Source organism: Polistes fuscatus, unplaced genomic scaffold (assembly GCF_010416935.1).
Source record: "Polistes fuscatus isolate 324 unplaced genomic scaffold, CU_Pfus_HIC Scaffold19, whole genome shotgun sequence".
Taxonomy (NCBI): Eukaryota; Metazoa; Arthropoda; class Insecta; order Hymenoptera; family Vespidae; genus Polistes; species Polistes fuscatus.
In genome coordinates this window covers 3907297-3927518 of record NW_025113095.1, presented here as the reverse complement: position 1 = coordinate 3927518, position 20222 = coordinate 3907297, and the positions used below count along the sequence as shown (strand labels likewise).

Genomic DNA, 20222 nt, shown 5'->3' with positions numbered 1-20222 from the left:
AAACTAATAAATTTTTACGAGACAAAAAGTCAGTAATTAAAATTTTATAAAATACATAATTTAATAGGAAAATATTTAAATTTTAAATTTCGTCTTAAAGAGAATACGTATTCAATTTGATATACAAATAAATTTTTGTGAGGCAAAGAATTTATATCAATTAATTATTCTAATTAATTTTATGGCGAGACACAAAATTAATTCATTATTTTTACTCTCCACTAAATAATAATAGTTTCTGTTAAAATGAATTATTTTTTTTTTTACTCAAGGTTCATTATTTTTAACAATAAATAAAGAAACGGCGTGCCATAAGCATCAAGATTCGATTTAAAAATGCCGCGCTTATACGCCGATATATATAAATATAAAAACGCTCGACGCTCGATGGCCAAGACGTAAAATTCTGTCTACCGAATGAAAAAATAGAAAGAGAGAAATATCGGTTTTCTTTCTCACTCGCACTCGTATACAAAACGCTCGACGCTCGATGGCCAAGACGTAAAATTCTCGCTACCGAAAGAAAAAATATAAAAAGAGAAATATCAGAACGCTCAACAATCGATGGCCAAGGACAATAATACTCGTTATCGCATGATAAATAAAAAGAGAGAAGTATTGGTTTGTTCTCTCACTCGCACTTTCATTCAAGACCGAGAGTCCCGAAGATTGCCGAAGATCCTTCGTCTGTGTATTAGTGCACACGGACGCTCGCACGCATACTAGCTCGCTCGCGTGTAAAACGCGACGGAGGGATAAGCTTGCTTTCTCCCACTCTTACAATTTTTTTCCCATCTTCAATCCAATTTTATGAGCTTATTTTTGAAAATACGAAGATAACTCATAGAACATTTTTTTAGTATTTTTCAGTTCTCTACAACTTTTGTTTGAAACTTTTTTCGATTAAATGCCTAGATTCTAAGATAAGGCCATTTTTTACCCTTTTTTACCCTTTTTCTCAAAACCTCGGGATCAAATTTAAATAAAATTAGCACCATTCGATTCAGCGTCGTCAACTTACCCTTAGGACAAAGATGCACGCGTTTGCCGAAGAATCTGGAAGTTAGGCCCGCGTTGACTGGCCTATATGCTAACTGCGAAACATCGACACGTCAGATAAACTGATACCTATCATTCTTGTACGTACAAGACGAATAAATCGCCTGGCCAGCGATATGCAATTATATCAAACAATCTACGACCAAACTTTGTAAACTTTAGCGTAAGACATCACGATACACTTACCCCGAAAGAGAATGTTATTGATCGGTACCCTCTCAACGGGGGGAGTATGTACGATCGGAATTAATCGTAACCAAAATCGATATTCATAATACGCGCCCTAGTCGATAGAGAGTTACTAGACACTAGCGTCCATATCCCCACCACTCGACCCTCGAGTGCGTGCACCCTGCAGGGCCCATTACCAAAGACATTCGGGCTATTCCATCGCTGGACGCCTACGAGGATAATTGGAGATAACGAGCGAGAGCATTATTAGAAGGGCAAAGAATTCACATACTAGACAGAGGCGATAATTAACGGTGAGAGATATTATTTCTATTTCTTTCAACTGGATTGCCCATCCGGGTTAATCGTGACGAGAATTAGATCACGGACGTAGTCGTTCATTGTATTTGATACCAACCAGAGTTTTTATGCCGCAAGGCTTTTCCCTGACGAGCCAATAAAGCTTGCACTTATTGGCTCAATCAAGTGTTTTATTTATTTTAATTCACCTTTTCACCCTCCTCATAATTAGCTTAATCCAATCGCCAGAGGACTCCATGTTAGAGGAATTCTGACATAAACAAATTGAGTTGTCTCGATTTTTAAGAAATTTTTAATTTTTTTTTTAATTTATGATTTTTGAAGTTATACTTTTTTTAATTTTTGATTTCTTAATAATTAAATCGTCTTTCATAGATATTTCGTGTACAAAATAGTTTCGTTGTCTCACGTTTGCCAGGCGTCCCGCGACGGCCTTAGCGTTTTTTTATTTTTCATACATAAACTATTTTCTTAAATAATTTTAGATAAGTATGCGGTTCTACACTTTTTATTCCATATACAAAAACTGTAAAACATCCAAGAAAAAGACTCCACTACAGCATCGGATTTATGCATATAAATTTCATTTTCAATGGTTCACGATATAAAGATTTCTTTCAACTAATGTTTCCTCCGTAAAGAGTCTATGTGAATTATTATGCGAATAAAAAATGTAGCTGCAGTTACAAGGAATAATCAATATCAGAATCTGTTAAAAAAGGTAAACATTATATAATTCTCCTAAAAAATAATTATTTATAGCATTATTAAATTTATTCTTTCTTCATATGTTTTCAATTATTTTACTGGAAGAGAAAGCGTATAACTTTCAACAACAATGAGAAGAAGCTAACAACACTGCAATCATGATAGATTTTGGAAGATACCGCCTTCTTTTTACGTCTAATGAGAGAAAATCAAATCTATTAATATTCTATCAAAGGAAGTGAAGAAAGAACGCATCTTAGTTATTATAAATTTGAAAAACTAATAGCAAATACAATATTAAGAAAATCTATACTTGTGCGTAATGTTTCTCCAAGCGTCATACCAGGTATTGAAAGAGATATTATTGCTTATTAACTTGCAAGAAAATATTGTAGACTTGCATCAACTAATGTCTTCTTCATAGAGATTCCATTTAAATTTTTATGCCAATAGAATGCAGCTGCAGTTACAAGGAACAAGCAAGACATGTGTCTGTTAAAAGGTAAAAATAAAAATTTTGCTTCTGAAAAAAACAAATATTATAATTTTCTTGAAAAATATTTATTTATAGCAATAATAAACTTATTCTTTCTTCATAGGTTTTCAATTATTTTACTGGAAAAGAGAGCATATAACTTTCCACAACGATAAGAAAAAGCTGACAACACTGCAATCATGAAAGATTTTGGAAGACACCGTCTTCTTTTTACCACACTGCAAAGAAACCATGTGCATTTATTTTCTATTGAAAAAATTGAAGAAGGAATGCATCCTAGTTATTACAAATTTAAAATATAAATAGGAAATATATTATTGGAAGATTCTTTAATTCGCAGAGGTTTCATGTGAATTATTATGTGTATAGAATGCATCTACAGCGACAAAAAATAATTTTAACAAGAATCTATTAATAGGTAAAAATAGAAATATTGTTTAAGAAAAGAGAGAGAGAGAAACAAATATTATAATAATGTTAAAAATTATTTATTTAAAACATTGTAAAATTTATTTTTATTGCATTAACTTTCATTCTTTTTACAGGAAGAGATTGCGTAATCTTTATTTTATTATCGACAAGTCGCGATACCACATCTCTGCGGATCCAGCTGATACCAACGGAGAATGTTGTTATGCGTATAGGCTGTGAAAAAAAATAATTGCACAAGCATACCAATCGACTGCGAATGAAATTTTATGTACTCCATCAACTTTGAATTTACTAATGACTTCTGCACTATCGCCTCAGCCTGTGATTATTGATACAAAAATTGTTATGAATTTAGCGGATAGCAATTATCATCAATTTGATACTTTCTATTATCAAAGTCAGTGGGTTCACTCCGATGAACTGCTGATTGATTCAATTATACAAAAATCTCAAATTTTAATGTTGAGAAAAACTTAGTTATATGATTATGAGTCCTTTAGTATACCAAATTGCAATTGTTTAATTCAATACAAACGATTAAATGTTTGAGCTGGAGGTATTGCTATCTATCACAATGCGAATGATATAACTAACATTGTGACCACTACCATTGACATGACTGTGAGGGTTCTGTAACATTTAAACCAACGACGTTTCAACCGCGACTGTTAAACCGCGACATTTCAACTGACGACTTTTCAACCGAGTGATAGTTCAACTGACGACCTTTTAACTGCGACTATTCAGCCTTATGACAATTAGGTTGGGATTGAGAATAACTACTTCTTTGGCAGTCGAACACGATAAAAATTGAACAATTACTGACATTTTATTTTAATCTCGGTATTATCAATAATAACTGAAAAATTAATGGATAAAAAAATTATAATGACAATACAGCAGCAATATCATGAAGAAACTGTAACTTTTTAGCTAGATCATAATCAGTTACAATATTTTTAAGCCGTAAATCAACGTCCACGTAAATCCTCTTCTTTTTAGCAGCAACCGTCATCCTAGTATTCATTTGCACTAATAAACATTCAGTAATGGACTGCTCACACTTCAGGACACTAATATACTTGGACAATGATGCATGATTAACACGAACTTTACCGTTAAATGAGTTGTGCCAACCCTCGAGTGAATTGTTTGTCCTCATTAGATCTTGAAGTACAACATCATGACAATTCCATAGCCTAAACGAAAAATAAGCTTTAATCGTCGCTTACCGCTATGTGAAGGAACACCAATCCACGTAACTAAAGTAACTAACTAAAGGCTTCAAAACCACTTCATTTTCTTCAAAAGATTTACACCGGACCAGTTCATCAAACGAAGCACATACATCATGTTTAGGCACAAAAGCAATAGCCATTAACATCTGCACATTCAGAGCAAACCTAACATCGTTATTGTACTGTTTTTACAACCATAAACTTTGCACTTGACGGCAAACTCACTGCGAAAAATGGAAAAAATATCCGGATACATCAACACCGAGGAAACACAGTCCAAATGCATTAATAAATGCAGACTAAAAATCAACCATCATTCGTTTTACATTACCACTTGGTAAATGATCCTTCAACACAAATAAAACTTTAAAATACGTGTCTTCATTTTTATTTGGCATCAACACATATACTAAAGAGAGAGATTTACTATTTACAAAGCCACGAGCTGTGTATAACTGCTTGAAGATTGACGGAACCGAAGAAAAAGTTCCATCGCAAGCTCATTCCTGAGACTCAGCCAAAGCATTTTAATTCTCTTGAGTTGCGAAAATTATAAAACGATTTTGTTATTTATTCGTTTTGTATGGGTTTAACCGGGTCAAGCTGCACTGTCGATTCATCTTGCACATCAAGTTCATTAGCAATTCAAAAAGCGTACGAAGCTATAAAAGCTGGAGATTGCGAATACGCGATTGTTAGTGGTTGTATATTAAGCTTACTTCCCCAAACATCTCACCAACTGTACGAATTAGGTAAAATAAGAGTATATTAGATATAATTTATTCCAGTTCTTGCATGTAAAGACAAAAAGGCAATTTTTCTTATATTTTTTTTTCTATGATAATTACAAATCTTAGAACAGCAAGTTAAATTTTTCGTAATTTATGAATAATTTTTTTGTTCTATGCATTTCTTTATTTAGGTTTGTTGTCAACAACGGGGTAAATAGATCTTTTGATAAGAAAGCGTCTGGATTCTCGAGACGCGACTCGGTAGGAACCATTTTCCTTCAAAGAGCCGAAAATGCAAAGCGGGTTTATGCCGAGGTCGTTAATCTTTCTGTTAAGTACACTGAAGCAATTCCAAGAAACACGTGTCTATTTCCCACAGCCGAATCTCAGGCTCAAATAATGAAACAGACATTGAAACACTGCGGCCTAAAACCAAGCGACGTAACATATATCGAGGCCGATGGTACAGGAATAAAATCAATGGATCTCGAAGAATTAAAGGCAATAGATCTTGTTTATGGTCAAGATCGAAGTCTTTCTAATCCTCTTTTAATAGGATCTGTTAAGTCGAACATTGGTAACACATATAATAATAATGCAATAAATTCGATAATCAAGGTAAATTTTTTGAAAAGACAAAATTAAATATAAAACAAAACAAATTTGGTTTAATTTTCTACATTTGTTTATTTTTTATTTCTAGGTACTAATTGCTATGGAGACCGGAGTTATACCACCGAATCTTCATTATTCCGAGCCTCCAGAAGGAGCCCAATGTCTTTGGGATGGACGCGTAAAAGTAATTACCGAACCAACACCTTGGACGGATTGTTGCGCTGCTGTTAACACAGCTGCTTTAAACGGTTCCTTCTCTCACATTATCCTAAAACGTCATTCAAAAAAGAAGCAAAGGAGAAAACTTTCACCATATAATATGCCACGACTTTTTGTAGCTTCTTGTCGAACTCAGGAAATGATATCGTCGATCTTTAATATTGTAAGATATTTATTTTACGACCGAAGTGATTAGGCAAAATGATCGTGATTTATATTCTATTTGTGTTTAGTTAAATTCGAGCAGAGGAGATGATGAACTGGCTCAATTAATTACTGATATTACTGAGAAACCATTTCCTAATTCTCTGTATTCTGGGTATACAGTAATTCCAGATTTTGAAGCAGCTGATTCAGAGCAATCGATAGAGATTGTTCAAGCTAATTTTTCAGCTCAATCTCGAGAGATCTGGTTCGTTTTTTCGGGGATGGGATCACAATGGACTGGAATGGCTACTACAAATTTTATATTTAAATAATTAAAAAAATGTTACATCTCTCTCTCTCTCTCTCCTCATATATAATAAATGTAAAATTCTCTTTTAGGTGAATCACTAATGAAAATACCAATCTTTGCCGAAGCAATAAAAAAATGTGATGTAGTTTTAAGACCGCGAGGTTACGATATTGTGCATATTATATGCGATAAAAATCCAACAATATACGATAATATTATAAACTGCTTTCTGGGAATAGCAGCAATACAAGTAATAATATATCTGATGTTTCCCCTTCAGCGCAGTGTTTATTTTTTTTAAATGAATAATTTCGAATAATTGTTACATAGATCGGTCTGGTGGATACTCTATATGCTGTTGGCGTGAAACCGAATTACATGATCGGGCATTCTGTTGGTGAGCTGGGTTGCTCTTACGCAGATGGTTGCTTTACTGCTGAGGAAATGATTTTAAGCGCTCTTTCTCGTGGTTTGGCTTCAGTGGAAAGTGATTTGATACATGGAACGATGGCCGCAGTAGGTCTGGGTTACAAACAGTTGCGACATTTTTGTCCTGAAGACATTGATGTTGCTTGTCATAATGGACCCGACAGTTCTACCATAAGTGGATCTACCGAGTCCATAAAAGCTTTTGTAAAAGAATTACAGGTAATGCTTAGAAGAGATTTTTTCATAGACATTTAAAATATTAAAATTTTGAAACTGTAATTATATTTTCTTTAGAGTAATGGAATATTTGCTAAAACCGTGCCGACTGGTAATATTGCTTTTCATAGTCGGTACATTTCTCCAGCTGGTCCAAAGTTGTTAGAATACTTAAAAAAAGTAATCTCTCAACCAAAAACTCGCAGTAAACGTTGGATATGCACGTCTATTCCAAAAAATGAGTGGCATTTAATGAAAGCTCACTTTTCCTCACCGGAATATCATACGAATAATCTGCTTTCTCCTGTCTTATTCGAAGAAGTATTAACAATGTTACCACAAAACGCTATAACGATTGAAATTTCTCCCCATGGACTTCTACAGGCTTCTTCCTTAGAAAATATTTCTTAATAGAATTTTTTTAAATTAAATAACCTAATACTTTTAATTTATTGGGCAATTCAAAAAAAATCATTGGACAGTGGTTGCATAATTTATCATTACCTAAAAGAGGTCATAAGGACAATGCAACTTTTATTTTATCCACATTAGGAAAGCTTTATAATCTTGGATTTCCAATTACGCCAGGGAAGCTCTATCAGAGAGTTCCTTATCCTGTTTCTAGAGAGACCCCATCTATTTCTCCTCTTGTTCGATGGGAACACAGTTCTGATTGGTAAGTACAAAATAGACTTTTCTCAAATGGATGGTATAAACTATTATTGTGTATGTTTGACAGGCACGTGGAAGGTGGTAAATTGCGAGAGACTCAACAAACTGAAGAACTGGTAGATTTGGAATCGGATAAATACAAGTTTTTACGAAATTTTAAAATTAACGGCAATGTTATCATTTCTTCAGCTGTCTATTTAAAGTTGGTTGTGAATATTTACTCGAATTTTATACCGAATAAGACTAATAATTCTTTTATACTCGAGAACATTATTATTTACAATAAATTACTAGAAGTACCTAGAAATGGCAAAATTCATTTTACTATTATGACATTTAAAGGTATAAATAGCAATCCTATAAATATAATATTTTAAAACAATATTTGAAACAATGTAAATTTTCAGGTTCGGGAAAATTTGAAGTAAAAACCAAAGATGAAATTATGATAGCTTCTGGAACTATTCGCTTAGCAGAAACAGAGAAGAAATATATTCCAGAAATCATTTTACTAAAAGAAGAAACGGAAATTTTAGACGAAGAAAATATTTACTCTAGTCTACTTTTACATGGTTACCAGTATGAAGAATCTTACAATATTATTAGCGGACTTTCTACATGTGTTCCAATGGAACGCTTAAATGGAGCAGAGACTGGGGTTATTACTAGAAGGATTAGTTCAAGTCCATATTATCAGCAGTAGGAATAAAAATATGTTGGTACCGAGTAGGATACAAAAACTTGTCATCGACATGGAACAATTAACAGAAAAAATGAAAGAAAACAATGGTAAGCATTTGAAACCTAATATTAACTTACTCGTGGTTATTAAGTTACAATATAGACCAAAAGTCCTAAAACTCTTCAAATTCTTTACCACATAAATAAAAATTGAAATAAATGTGTAGAATCTTAAGAGCATTTTTTAAAAATAAATAAATTTTAATTTTCTTTATTTATTAATAAAGAATAAAAAGTTAAAATTAATATTATTTATTAAATTATGCTTTGATAATATTATTTACGACTGTTTCCTTAACAATAATAATCGGCAGCTAATTTTTAACGTTATGTACTAACATTTACAATTAGGAAATATTACAATAGACAATTTGTTAAAACAAAAACGACTAGTATGCAAAAGCAATACGTATATATTTTTCCAAACGACATAAAAATAGTTTTTACATCAAATATGCTCGTACATCAGACTTGTTATATTATTAAAAAACATTTTTCTGATCACTTATTTAAATATCGTGTTTATAAATGTTTCAAAAAAAATAAAGTAATGTATCATAGTTTAACAAATTATATGAACTATACTGATTTTTTTTCGTAGCCTTACCGATGAAGTTTGAAAAACGGGCAAACGTCATTGCTTGCCCCGGAATTGCAATGAGTGGAATCCAATTTAAAGAAATAATATTTAAAAACAGGAATTTGAAAATAGTCACGGATGAACTTCGATTTATTCAGAATATCAATAAAACAAAGATGGATATCGACGACGTATTAAACGCAGTACTAGGATTAATTTCACAAAATATTAGTGATATTAGTTAATATTAGAACAGTGAAGAAAAGATATTGTTAACGAATGAGTCAAAAAAGAATACTGAGAATATTTTGGATTTTCTCGAGAATTCTATAAAAAGGACGAGGAAAAACTTCAACATAAAATTAATTGCTAGAGAGTTGCTTTATAAGACAATTCATGAGAATTTTATTTTAACGATCATAAATAACGCGCATTATACCGATGTAAGAAGACTTATTAGTACTCTCGATAAAAAATCATTTTTATTGACAATCATTGAAACGAAAGAGGAAGATAATGCGATTTCTGTATTGACAAGTGTGGGATTAAACGTCGTCCTGAAAATAAAAATTGCTCTCTGTCGTACAGCTCTTCTTTTACATAAAGAAAGAAATTTAGGAAAAACTGTTGTCGTTAATAACCACGAAAACTGTTTAGATCGGTTAAAAATCTGCCTACAAGACTCAAAATATGACAATGTTATATTTGTGGTTAACACTATTATCGATAATGATATATTTGAGATACTTCGAAATATAAAAGGAGAACCGGGGTATAAAAAACTTCAAATTTTAGATTTACAAGATGCTAAGGCACCGAAATTCTCCCTTCAAAATGAATTCTATGAATCATAAGTAAAACTTAATCTTCGTGAAAATGTATTAGCCCCAAACGGGGTATGGGGCACATACAAATGGATGCCATTGCGAGCAAAGTCTACTTCTTCTATGCGTTGCCAAGCAAAAATTAATAAATCTGGATCATTAGTATGGATGGAAAAATTACCATTGATTAAAGAAAAAAATAATAAGATTGTGAATGTTAAATGTTCTGCATTTGACTTAGGGGTTTACGAATACTTGTTAAAAAATGATGTCAGCCTAGAATCACAGATATCTATTGCCGAATATTCAGGGACAGATGAAAAAGGTCGCAGAGTAATGGGACTAGTTGATAATTTCACTATAAGTAATGAAATTTCAGCCGATCCAGATTTTACTTGGATTATTCCAGACAGTTAGAGCTTCGAAGATGCTTCAACAATTCCCCAAACCTATTTGGCAGCTTTCTGCATTTTGCATTCGGATACTTGGAGGTTTAAACGAATTAAAACTGTATTAGTACATTATGGTGCTAGCGACGTAGGACAGGCTCTCATAAATTTATCCTTATCTTATAATTTTGATGTTTACACTACTTATGAAACGGAAGCAGAAAAACGAGTGATCGAGTCGATGCGACCACGTTTACCACAGTCCAATATTATCAAAGTTAAAGACTATAGAATTAATATTATGAATATTACGAAAGGCAAAGGTTTTGATTTTGTAGTTGCAAACTATTCCATCTTAGACGATATGGAAGATTGTTTGGACATTGTTAAAAATTTAAAACATTTGGTAATAATTTACGATTCTAAAGGGCCTAATTATAATCTCTCTACAGGCTCTACAGGCGGGTATAATAAAACCAATTATATCACGAAGAATTACGATTCAGGGAGCAATAGAAGAAAGAAAAATTGAGGCTTGTGAACGTTTCGGAAAGGTAATAAATTATATATAAAGTTTATGGAATAATACGTTCGATTTGTTGAAAATTATTATACGAGTGTATTTTTTTACAGGTTTTGGTCAACTTGCAAGAAGAAAAAATATTCTCTAACTTAATTCCTCAACTTTTCTTTCATAGCGATAAATGCTACCTCGTTATTGACGGTTTTAATATCTTTGGAAAAGTACTGATCGAATGGATGATCGAACAAGGAGCTAGAAAATTTATCATTGTTTCTAATATGTCAAATCGAGGTAGCGAAAACTTGGTCCTTAAATGGCGCGAATATGGAGCAACGATCATTGTTCGACAAGAGGTTGACTTGAGCAAAGCCACAAGCTTTGACAAAATATTTAAAGAAGCTTTAACTGTAGCTCAACTCGATGGTATATTCGATTTACAGAGAACGAAGATAGATTCGTCAATTTCTTCGTTAAAGTATTTTAAAGTTACTGAAATACTCGATAAATATAGCAGAAAGCACTGTCCATCACACGTAAAATTCTTCATTTTCTCCTCGCACAACTTGGACGAAGATAGCTTAGGAGACACTAATGTGGAAAAATAATGCAAAAAAAGAAAAGAATCTTCCCTTCATGGGTTATTTATATTATTGCCTAATTTTGTGGGAAATACACTAACTGAGACTAAATTTCAAAATTTATGTAACACGAAAATGTCATGGTTCTTAAAACGACTAAATGCTATACTTTGCGCAGACTCTTCAGTAATCGCTGTTCGTCAAATATTAACAGATAATTCCCCAAATGACGACGAGAAAAATATCTTCGTTGGGGAGACCGACGATGAGGTAATTCATTTTATTTTTATGTCAATAATGACATTATCTATTTTTTGTTTCGATTAACTCTTTTACGATAGTATTATTATTATAATTATTATAATTATTACTGCGTTATTATAATTATATATTACTATTATTATTATATGTAAGATTTATATCTCATTAATTTTGACTGTGTTTAAAATTATTTAGCAACGAATTGATGAAGGGAATCCACAAGACGAGGAAATACGGCAGTTCGAACAATATCTCTATAACTATGATTAAAAAATTATGTAAAATTATACAAGAATTATGTAAGTTTCGTCAAGTATACGTTTACCTACTTTTAATCAGCCTTCTCGTTGTTTCCTCTTTATATTCGCAAATTTTGTAACTTATTTTAAAAAAAGATAATAATGATATCGTACATGAAACGAAATATGAAATGAAATGTATTGAAATATAAAAAGTTAAAAGTGTACTGTAAAGATTAAACGAGTAAAATTACATTGTTTCTCGACGTTTATTGCTCTTTTCGCCTCTTTTTGACTTAAGTTATTCACTTGTTTCACGAAACACATTTTCCACTAACGTATACGTTAACACAGTTATGCACATTTAACGAGCTAAGGATTAATAATACATTTTACAATCATAAGGAACACTATAAATTTACATACAGCAACACCAGAGGCTTCAGGTCTACAATTGATTATATTGTTACCAACAGATACGTCCAACCAAACCAAATATTAGATATCAGGACGTTAAATTCCGCGAATGTAGGAAGCGATCATAGCCTGCTATTAGCAAAAATAAGAATGAAGTTTAAACCCCAAAGAAATCTTGCCCGAGCAACTCAAGAATCGAAAATAAACATCGAGTCACTATGGAACTTACCAACCAAACAACTATATGAGAACAGGTTAAAGGATCGAGAGAGAAGTGAAGATATAAGAAGAACATGCAAAGTGGAAAACATTAACGAATGGATACTAAAAAGGAAAAAAGAATGGAACGAACATATCAACAGAATGGACAACGGAAGAATTGTCAGAATTTCACGGGATAAGTCACCGGTTGGCCGCAGAAGCACGGGGCGCCCACGAAAACGATGGTGCGACAATTTAACAGTGCAATAGGCAGAAAAACGTCGTTACGAAACAGGCAATTTGCCTAAACTAAAGAATGAAGAAGAAGAAGAAGAAGTATACGTATATACACATAGTTTTGTCCAAAAACACAAGAGTTTTCAGCGACTGATTACTCTCGAAATGCAGAAGGGACAATTCAGTCATGCGTCATAATGCTATGAAGGGATTTCCTTAAAAATTAATCCAAAACTATAGTTTATTATATCTATAATGTAATATATATATTATATATTATTATATCTAAACTATAGGTTATTTGATCATTCTTAAGCTTTCTTGAAACTTTAATATTGTTTCGTCTAAAGACATTTTTTTTATTCGCTACACTTAATATTTTCCTCATCAAATAGTCACGTAATCAAGGTAAGGTTCATTATTAACACAGAAAAACTAAAAAAAAAAACACGGATGTGTGTATTTATGTACGCGCGGAAGAAGTTATACTCCTATGGTGTAACAAAACATAATAACAAATAATTATATCTAAAAAATTTAAGAAATACTCAGTATTGTAAACGTCCCACTTCTGAAATTTGTAAACTCCCAGAACACATAAGAACATAAGACTAACTAACTGGTAATTCCTCCTACCCAGAACATAAGAACATAAGATACTTCCTACTTCTTCGCACATAAGAACATAAGATTAACTAACTGCTACTTCCTACCACCACCCGTATTGTCCGACTGCCCTTTATACTTTTCCGTCGAACAACGAAGCATCGGCCTCCCTCCACGGGTGACGCATACAGCCTCTGTTCCTCACACTTAATCTTAAGAACGCCGATATCCTAAATAAACATCCGCACGCACACCGGTGCAGGCGCCAAAGTGCACGAACCTGCATGAGACGTTTACAGTATTCAATGTGAATATAAATAGTATAGAAAATTAAAGGTTTTATTTAAGCAGATAGGAGACATATTTAAAATGAAAAATATTCATATTAAAAATATAATTTTATAAATCGTTGAAATACGCACGTGTTTGAAATTCTCCTATCTAAATACGCACTTGATTTAAATTAAATTTTTTCTTAGGTTATTAAAATTTTTCATAGGTTTGGAAATCCGCCTAGTTTATACCTAGCTGGTCAAAAGCCCAGACTATATATATATAAAGAGGAGGATCCGAGCGTGAGGCTAGAAACCTACCCTCGGTAAAAAAAAACAAAACGCTCTTAAAAGAATTAAAATTGTAGCCTCGTATAGGACGGAAAATAATGATGACGATATAGCAAGGAAAAAAAGGAATACGCAAGAAATGTTAAATAAAAACGTTTAGAATAGGATGCTGGAATGTAACTTCCATAGACAATAAACACCAGGAAGTACTAGGGGAAATAGAAAAACACAGACTAGATATCTGTGCTCCTCCCAAAACCAAAAAAAACATCAAATATGAAAAGTAGATCCTGTTCAATAGCAGAAAAAACAGAAATGAAAGAGCCACCTCAGGAGTGGGTCTACTGGTACACGAGAGATACGAAAATAACGTATTAGAGACCAAATATATCAGCGACAGGATACTACAGGTAACGCTACAGCTCAAAAAGAAGACACGGACACACATAACTAGTGTATATGCTCCAGATGTTACCAAACCACAATAAGAGAAAGAGGACCATATGAACTGATGCAAGCGCACCTAGACAACATACCTAGGCAAGACGTGACTGTAATACTCGGAGACTTCAATGCAAGGATCCGTAATATGATAGTTAATGGGATAAAAAACTGTTTTAATGAGGCCATGAACAAACTACGCATTAACAACACATTCTACTCCCATAAACCGCAACACAAATTAACCTACGAAAACACGAGAGGATAGAAATCGATAATAGACTACATATTAACAAAAAGGAACATACATCCCACAAAAATACTGGACGTCAGAGTTCTGAGGTCAGCAAACACAATCACTAATCACAACCTGGTACATGTGAAAATAAGAAAAAACAAGCTTAACACCAAAACAAAGCAAAAAGAAAAACAAACAACAGAAAAACTAAACATAGATTTGTTAAGCGATTAATCAACAAAAAACTTGTACTAAGGACGACTAAAACAAAGGATAGAAAGAAACAAAACCCTAGAAACGGACGAAGAAGAGACAGCATGGCAAAAGATATAAAATAAACATCATGAAAGCAACTGTAAAAGCCCTATGCAAAAGAAAATGCAACACCAATGCAAAACCAAATAATACTGTCTGATTGAAAGTAGAAGTAAAGATCCTAGCAGAAGAGAAAGGGCAAGCTTACCTACAGTACCGAAGTAAATCAATAACATAGGATGATAACCGACGAACTTGAAACAAGATAAACGAAACAATTAGAAAAATCAAACGGGATTACTGGGAAAAATTCTTAGCTGACATGGAACACGACCTATACGGAGCATAAAAAAAGTATGGAACATGCTAAGAAACCGAAAAAAACACGTAAACGAATACGTACAGCCCGCCAGGATTACAACAGATGAATAGGAAAAACATTTTACAAATCTTTACAAAAATAGGACGTAGGAGACTAACAACATACGTGAGGAAGAGGAAGAAGAAACTACACATTACTATGCCATCAGCACTGAAAAAATCCAAAAAACAAAAGACAAACTAGAAAAATGTAAGACTCCAGGAACAGACAAGATTACAAACGAACTAGTCAAATATGAAGGAAACGCACTAACAGAGGAAAAGTACCCTGTTTAATAAAACATTAAACACAAAAAAGTGAAACTGCATGCCAATGGAAAGAGATCATAACAATACTCATATTCAATAAAGAGACAAAGAAATATAAACCAAGAATTACCGCGGAATTAGCTTTCTAAGTGCAGTACAGAAGTTGATGACGAAAATCCTGGTGTAGGAAATAGAACAGACAGCGAACAAAAAGCGAATAACAGCAAGGCTTTCAACAGAACAGATCCACGGTGGACGCAATATTCATATTACGACAAATAGCCGAAAAATCAATAGAATTGAATAAACCAATATTCATATGCTTCGTTGACCTCCAGCAAGCGTTCGATAAAGTGATGCTTAGGGACGGCTACTTATTAAGAATTGATCGTGTATATAATTCATCCAGGTGCAAGGCTTTTTCCTGACGAGCCAAATAAAGTGTACTTTTTAATCCTGGCTGGGCTCAAAAATATATCTGATTTATTTGTAACTTATAATCCTATTCTTATTCCCACCAAATATACAACTCTTGATAGTCACACGTGACGGCATTTTCAAGTGATGATAAAAACACTGGAGTACTGATTAAGGCATCGGTCGTTCACCAAAAATAATAATAATAATAATAATAATAATAAGAAGAAGAAGAAGATCTTACCTAATTCTACGGAAAAGTTATATCTCGAGGAAAAAGCATTAGCTTATCTTTACTAATAAATCGAAACTCGTAAGTAAAGATTTTTAATCTTTCTCTGTCGAGCAAAAATGATAATTTTTCCAAGCCTGAAATTATAAATTTAAACGACTATAAAGAACGAAACTTAATTTTATTTTTGGAAGCACTTATTGGTTATTTCTATATATTTTAATACAGAGTGTACCTAAAAATTGGGTAAATATACCAAAGATCTAAACAATAAAAATTTACTTTTAATAGTGTCGTAGTTTGTTTCCTAATCAAAGTCTAACGAATATGTTCGACACCCATTAAGGACGGCTTAAATATGCGAGTTCATTCTGCAATAATAAATTGTTTGCATTATTTTTATATGATACGGATTCCCATGCGCGGTTTTATAGTTCTTTATCTTTAAGATTCTTACGTAGGACTCGTACTGACTGGACGTAGTTGAGGGGAGGTCTCTCTCTATTGTTTCTAGCAGTGATCACGTGTTGATCACTAGGTTCAATGCTGATCCGACGCAGTCGTAGCTTACCAAAGTCCAAGAAATGTTACCGTTGTCATTAGATAGGTGAAATTAATATACGTTCTTATCGTTATTTAATCGTTTGATAAAAACTGACTAATTAAAAAATGATTTTATAACTATAAGTCATTACAAATTTTGGTACCACTAGAATTTTATATGCAAATATATATAGTAAATAGATATCTTATAACTAATATAATTTAAACAACTTTTCTGTAAAACAGATAACTAAGATTTAATGTTCTCAAAGCAAGTCTAACGAATGTATTATAATATATATGTATCAGTATTTAAGGAATTTATATACTTTTCCCGTTTTTAGTATTAGGCTAATATATTTTATTTATTTATTTATTTAATAATATTTTATTGACCCTAGAGCCTAGGCTCCCTAAAGGCCATTAATTACAGTAAAGTACAATATAATGTATAGATAAAACAAAACAAAATTAAAATTATGTAGTTATTATTAAACTTATCATTATATTAGTAGTAACGCACAGTAAGTAGATAAATGTAAAAAAAAAAAAAAAAAAAGAAAATAGTAAATAATACATAAATAAAAGTATAAAGAAAAAAAATAATAAAAGTAAAAAGAGAAAAAAAAAAAAAAGAAAATAGTAAATAAAAGAAATAGTAAATAATACATAAATAAAAGTATAACAGTTCTATAATTGTGGTATAGTAATATTGGTTCAAAGCAATAAACATATGGTTTTAAAGAAAAAAAGAAATTAAATTAAATTAAATCGTAATTCACAAAACACGCTGAATATCTCTATCAATAAAGTAGGTATAACATCTTAATCTGAATTCTTTATAGTCACTTAGAGCTACGATATCTTCCGGTAGTTGATTCCACATACGAACAGCAGTAACCAAAAATGATTTGTCATAAGTCCTGGTTCTTGCATAAGGTAAACATAATACATCCAATTGCCTGACAGCACGACCACGAACAGAAGTAAGAATACTAAAGTTCGTTCTTAATATTTTGTCGTGCTGAAGACGCAACATTTTATATACTATGCAGGCCATTAAGAAGTCACGTCGGTCTTGTAAAGTAAACCATCCTAAAGCTCTTCTAAACGGAGTAATATGCTGATATCGTTGCAAACGAAAGATAAAGCGAATACAAGCGTTAAACTTTCTTTGTAATATATTTATGTAGTATATTTTTTTGTAGTATATTTATCATATACATATATATGTTTTTTAAGCATATTAATGTAATGCATAAACACTTAGATTTGTTTGGGGTATTTTAGCCATTCTAGGGAATTTATAATTCGCGCTGATTGGTTTTTGCAGATGCGTCGTCAATAGAGTTGCAAAGGAGTGCAAGGCCATACAAGGTGCATACGAGAGCCCCTTGACACGCATGGTGGGGATAGAGTGCGTTGGGCGATGTGAATCGGAAGAAAACGTAACCACTACAGATCTGGATATCTTACGATACAGTTCGTAAACGGTTTAATATAGTTTTCTTTCCTCGTGCAAGTTTATCAAATATATAGATACAAATTGAATGTTATTAAAATATGCGTGAACCTGGTAAGAATAATCATGAAAGGAAGGAAAGAACAATAAAGAAAAAAAGATTAGAATTCTGAGAATAAGTATAAAGAAAGGTGAGACTAGCAACCTACCTGCGGTAAGAACAATAAATCGCTCCTAAAAATAGCAACAAAAAAGCTGTTATAACAGGACGAAGTCCTAATAAAAAAAAGGAGAAAAAGAGGAAGTATAAAGAAAGAAAAGTTCCTGTATGAATGTCAAAAAATACGCATTGTTAGGATAAATTAGAATCAAACATTGGTACATTAGATTATTTTAATTTTAGAAGTTTTTTAAAAATTACTGTGGGACAATGAATTTAGGCCATTCTTACAGATATCAGGAATAGAATGACGAGTCTTAACAAAGGCATATATAACATATATGCCTAAATATACATATTTATGTTACGATAACAAAAAACACACAAGCAAGTGCATTCATTTGCTTTCAAAAAGTATGTCCTAAAAAATTTCATTTTTGTTCAGATTATTTATTGAACCTTGTGACAGGAAAATCCGTAAGAAGGCGCACCTCGACGTCACACGGCTCGATATTATGAAATATAACTGATAGATTACTAACTATGTATCTGCATTGTCATAGGTAGTGCCTATTCGTATCCCCTAGATAACGACGAATTCGACAACCGACGTCTAGGAGAGGCTAACGAAGTCGAAAATAGAAAATAAGAGCAAGCGATTCGTAAATTAGGAAAGAATTGCGGTGGCAACATCGAACATTGTTGCCAAAGATGGAAAACTCTTTGTTAGGAAGGAAAAGATTGACACTCTTCCGCCAGCCGTCTGATTGCTCGTTATAGTTGAAACTTTATTCGAACTTATTTCAACTGTTAACTTGGAGATTTCTTTAATGGTAAGAAGCGATATCGTCAGTGTTTTTGATATTAGATTCTCTAACAGTCTACTTTATATATTTGATTTTGTTGTAATATTCTTTATTTGACTTCCTGTCTTATCTTTTGTATTATATTTTATTGTATAACTTTAATTGCGTTTATTCTTCTTCTTATTATTATTATTAGTTATATGTAATTTAATTTATCATTTTTTTATCATTTATCACATTTTATCATTTTTTAATTTATTATTTTTATATATTTTATATTATTATTTCTCTTACATTATTTACTTTCGAATTACTTTTGACTAACTGCGAGCACAACAGAGAGTATGAGTGTATTTCATTTTGTAATATAAATAGAGTTAATTGTAAAATCAGTGATCAGTGTTTTCTGCATCAGTCACGTAAGTTTCTTCCTTCAGTCTTTGTTCATTCTTTTCTGAAATTTCGCAATATTTTGGGTCACCAAACGACACCCGCCTGTGTTTATTTCCTTCTCCTTCTGCTAGTCAAGACTGCATAGATTGGGTAATTTGATTAACATATCTGTTAGGGAAAGACCTAACTGGCGCCTAACATTTAATTTTGTTCTGATTAATAAATTTTATATCGTCTATACTCAGAGCTCTGGGATCCACATGACCCAGGCCTTGCTAGGTGAAGGATTAACTTCTTTAGTATTGAAAAGAAATAATTCCTATCTCAACCTCAATTTATCTAAGTCATTTGTTCATCGATCATGAAGGTTAATTAAGGTTTTATTGCAAATATTCATTCGTAAATTTCAGTTTTATGAATTTTAAAATCGCAGGATTATTACACACTTTATATAAACTTTGCATGTAAGAACATGTGTTCATATTTACATATATACATTCATTATACACGAATACTTTTCTACAACATGCCATATTTTTCTATAGTAAAACGTAATATCGTAGAGAAAATGTTTTCTGCAGGTTCTTAACATGACGAAATTGTTGTATCTCGAAGTAAATTTTCCTTTGATGCATAAATTGCAGAAATATGTTCGCTTTTCAGAATCGTATTAAAATGTATCTTATCGTAAAAGAAAGTAAACAATATTATAATATTATATA

At 32.3% G+C, this 20222-nt stretch overlaps 2 protein-coding genes and 1 long non-coding RNA gene across 3 annotated transcripts; 2 read left to right on the top strand and 1 right to left on the bottom strand.

The window, feature by feature from the left end:
• Positions 1-1126: 1126 nt before the first annotated feature.
• Positions 1127-2544, top strand: LOC122515709. Its single transcript, XR_006303347.1, has 3 exons — positions 1127-1544; positions 2037-2272; positions 2365-2544. It is a non-coding gene; the product is annotated as an uncharacterized LOC122515709 (long non-coding RNA).
• A 1526-nt stretch (positions 2545-4070) lies between these two features.
• LOC122515914 lies at positions 4071-4571 on the bottom strand. The gene is made up of 2 exons (XM_043633411.1): positions 4438-4571; positions 4071-4386 (listed from the first exon to the last, which is right to left on the bottom strand). The coding sequence occupies exons 1-2, from the start codon at positions 4569-4571 to the stop codon at positions 4071-4073; spliced, it is 450 nt and encodes a 149-aa protein (XP_043489346.1).
• Positions 4572-5008: 437 nt separating this feature from the next.
• Positions 5009-12165, top strand: LOC122515913 (fatty acid synthase-like). The gene is made up of 13 exons (XM_043633410.1): positions 5009-5166; positions 5348-5774; positions 5860-6153; positions 6224-6466; positions 6530-6697; positions 6778-7095; positions 7171-7494; positions 7575-7768; positions 7832-7973; positions 8415-8553; positions 9107-10852; positions 10932-11669; positions 11856-12165. The coding sequence occupies exons 1-11, from the start codon at positions 5009-5011 to the stop codon at positions 9328-9330; spliced, it is 2631 nt and encodes an 876-aa protein (XP_043489345.1). The 3' UTR covers positions 9331-10852; positions 10932-11669; positions 11856-12165.
• The last annotated feature ends 8057 nt before the right edge of the window (positions 12166-20222 follow it).

Excerpts from the sequence above, each read along its gene's own strand:
- LOC122515914 (XM_043633411.1), bottom strand. The coding sequence starts at position 4,571 with ATGTTAATGGCTATTGCTTTTGTGCCTAAACATGATGTATGTGCTTCG. Across the intron at positions 4,387-4,437 it reads TACTTTAGTTACGTGGATTG|GCTATGGAATTGTCATGATG; the intron begins GTGTTCCTTCAC and ends TTTTTCGTTTAG.
- LOC122515913 (XM_043633410.1), top strand. The coding sequence starts at position 5,009 with ATGGGTTTAACCGGGTCAAGCTGCACTGTCGATTCATCTTGCACATCA. Across the intron at positions 6,154-6,223 it reads TATCGTCGATCTTTAATATT|TTAAATTCGAGCAGAGGAGA; the intron begins GTAAGATATTTA and ends ATTTGTGTTTAG. Across the intron at positions 6,467-6,529 it reads CTACAAATTTTATATTTAAA|CTTTTAGGTGAATCACTAAT; the intron begins TAATTAAAAAAA and ends ATGTAAAATTCT.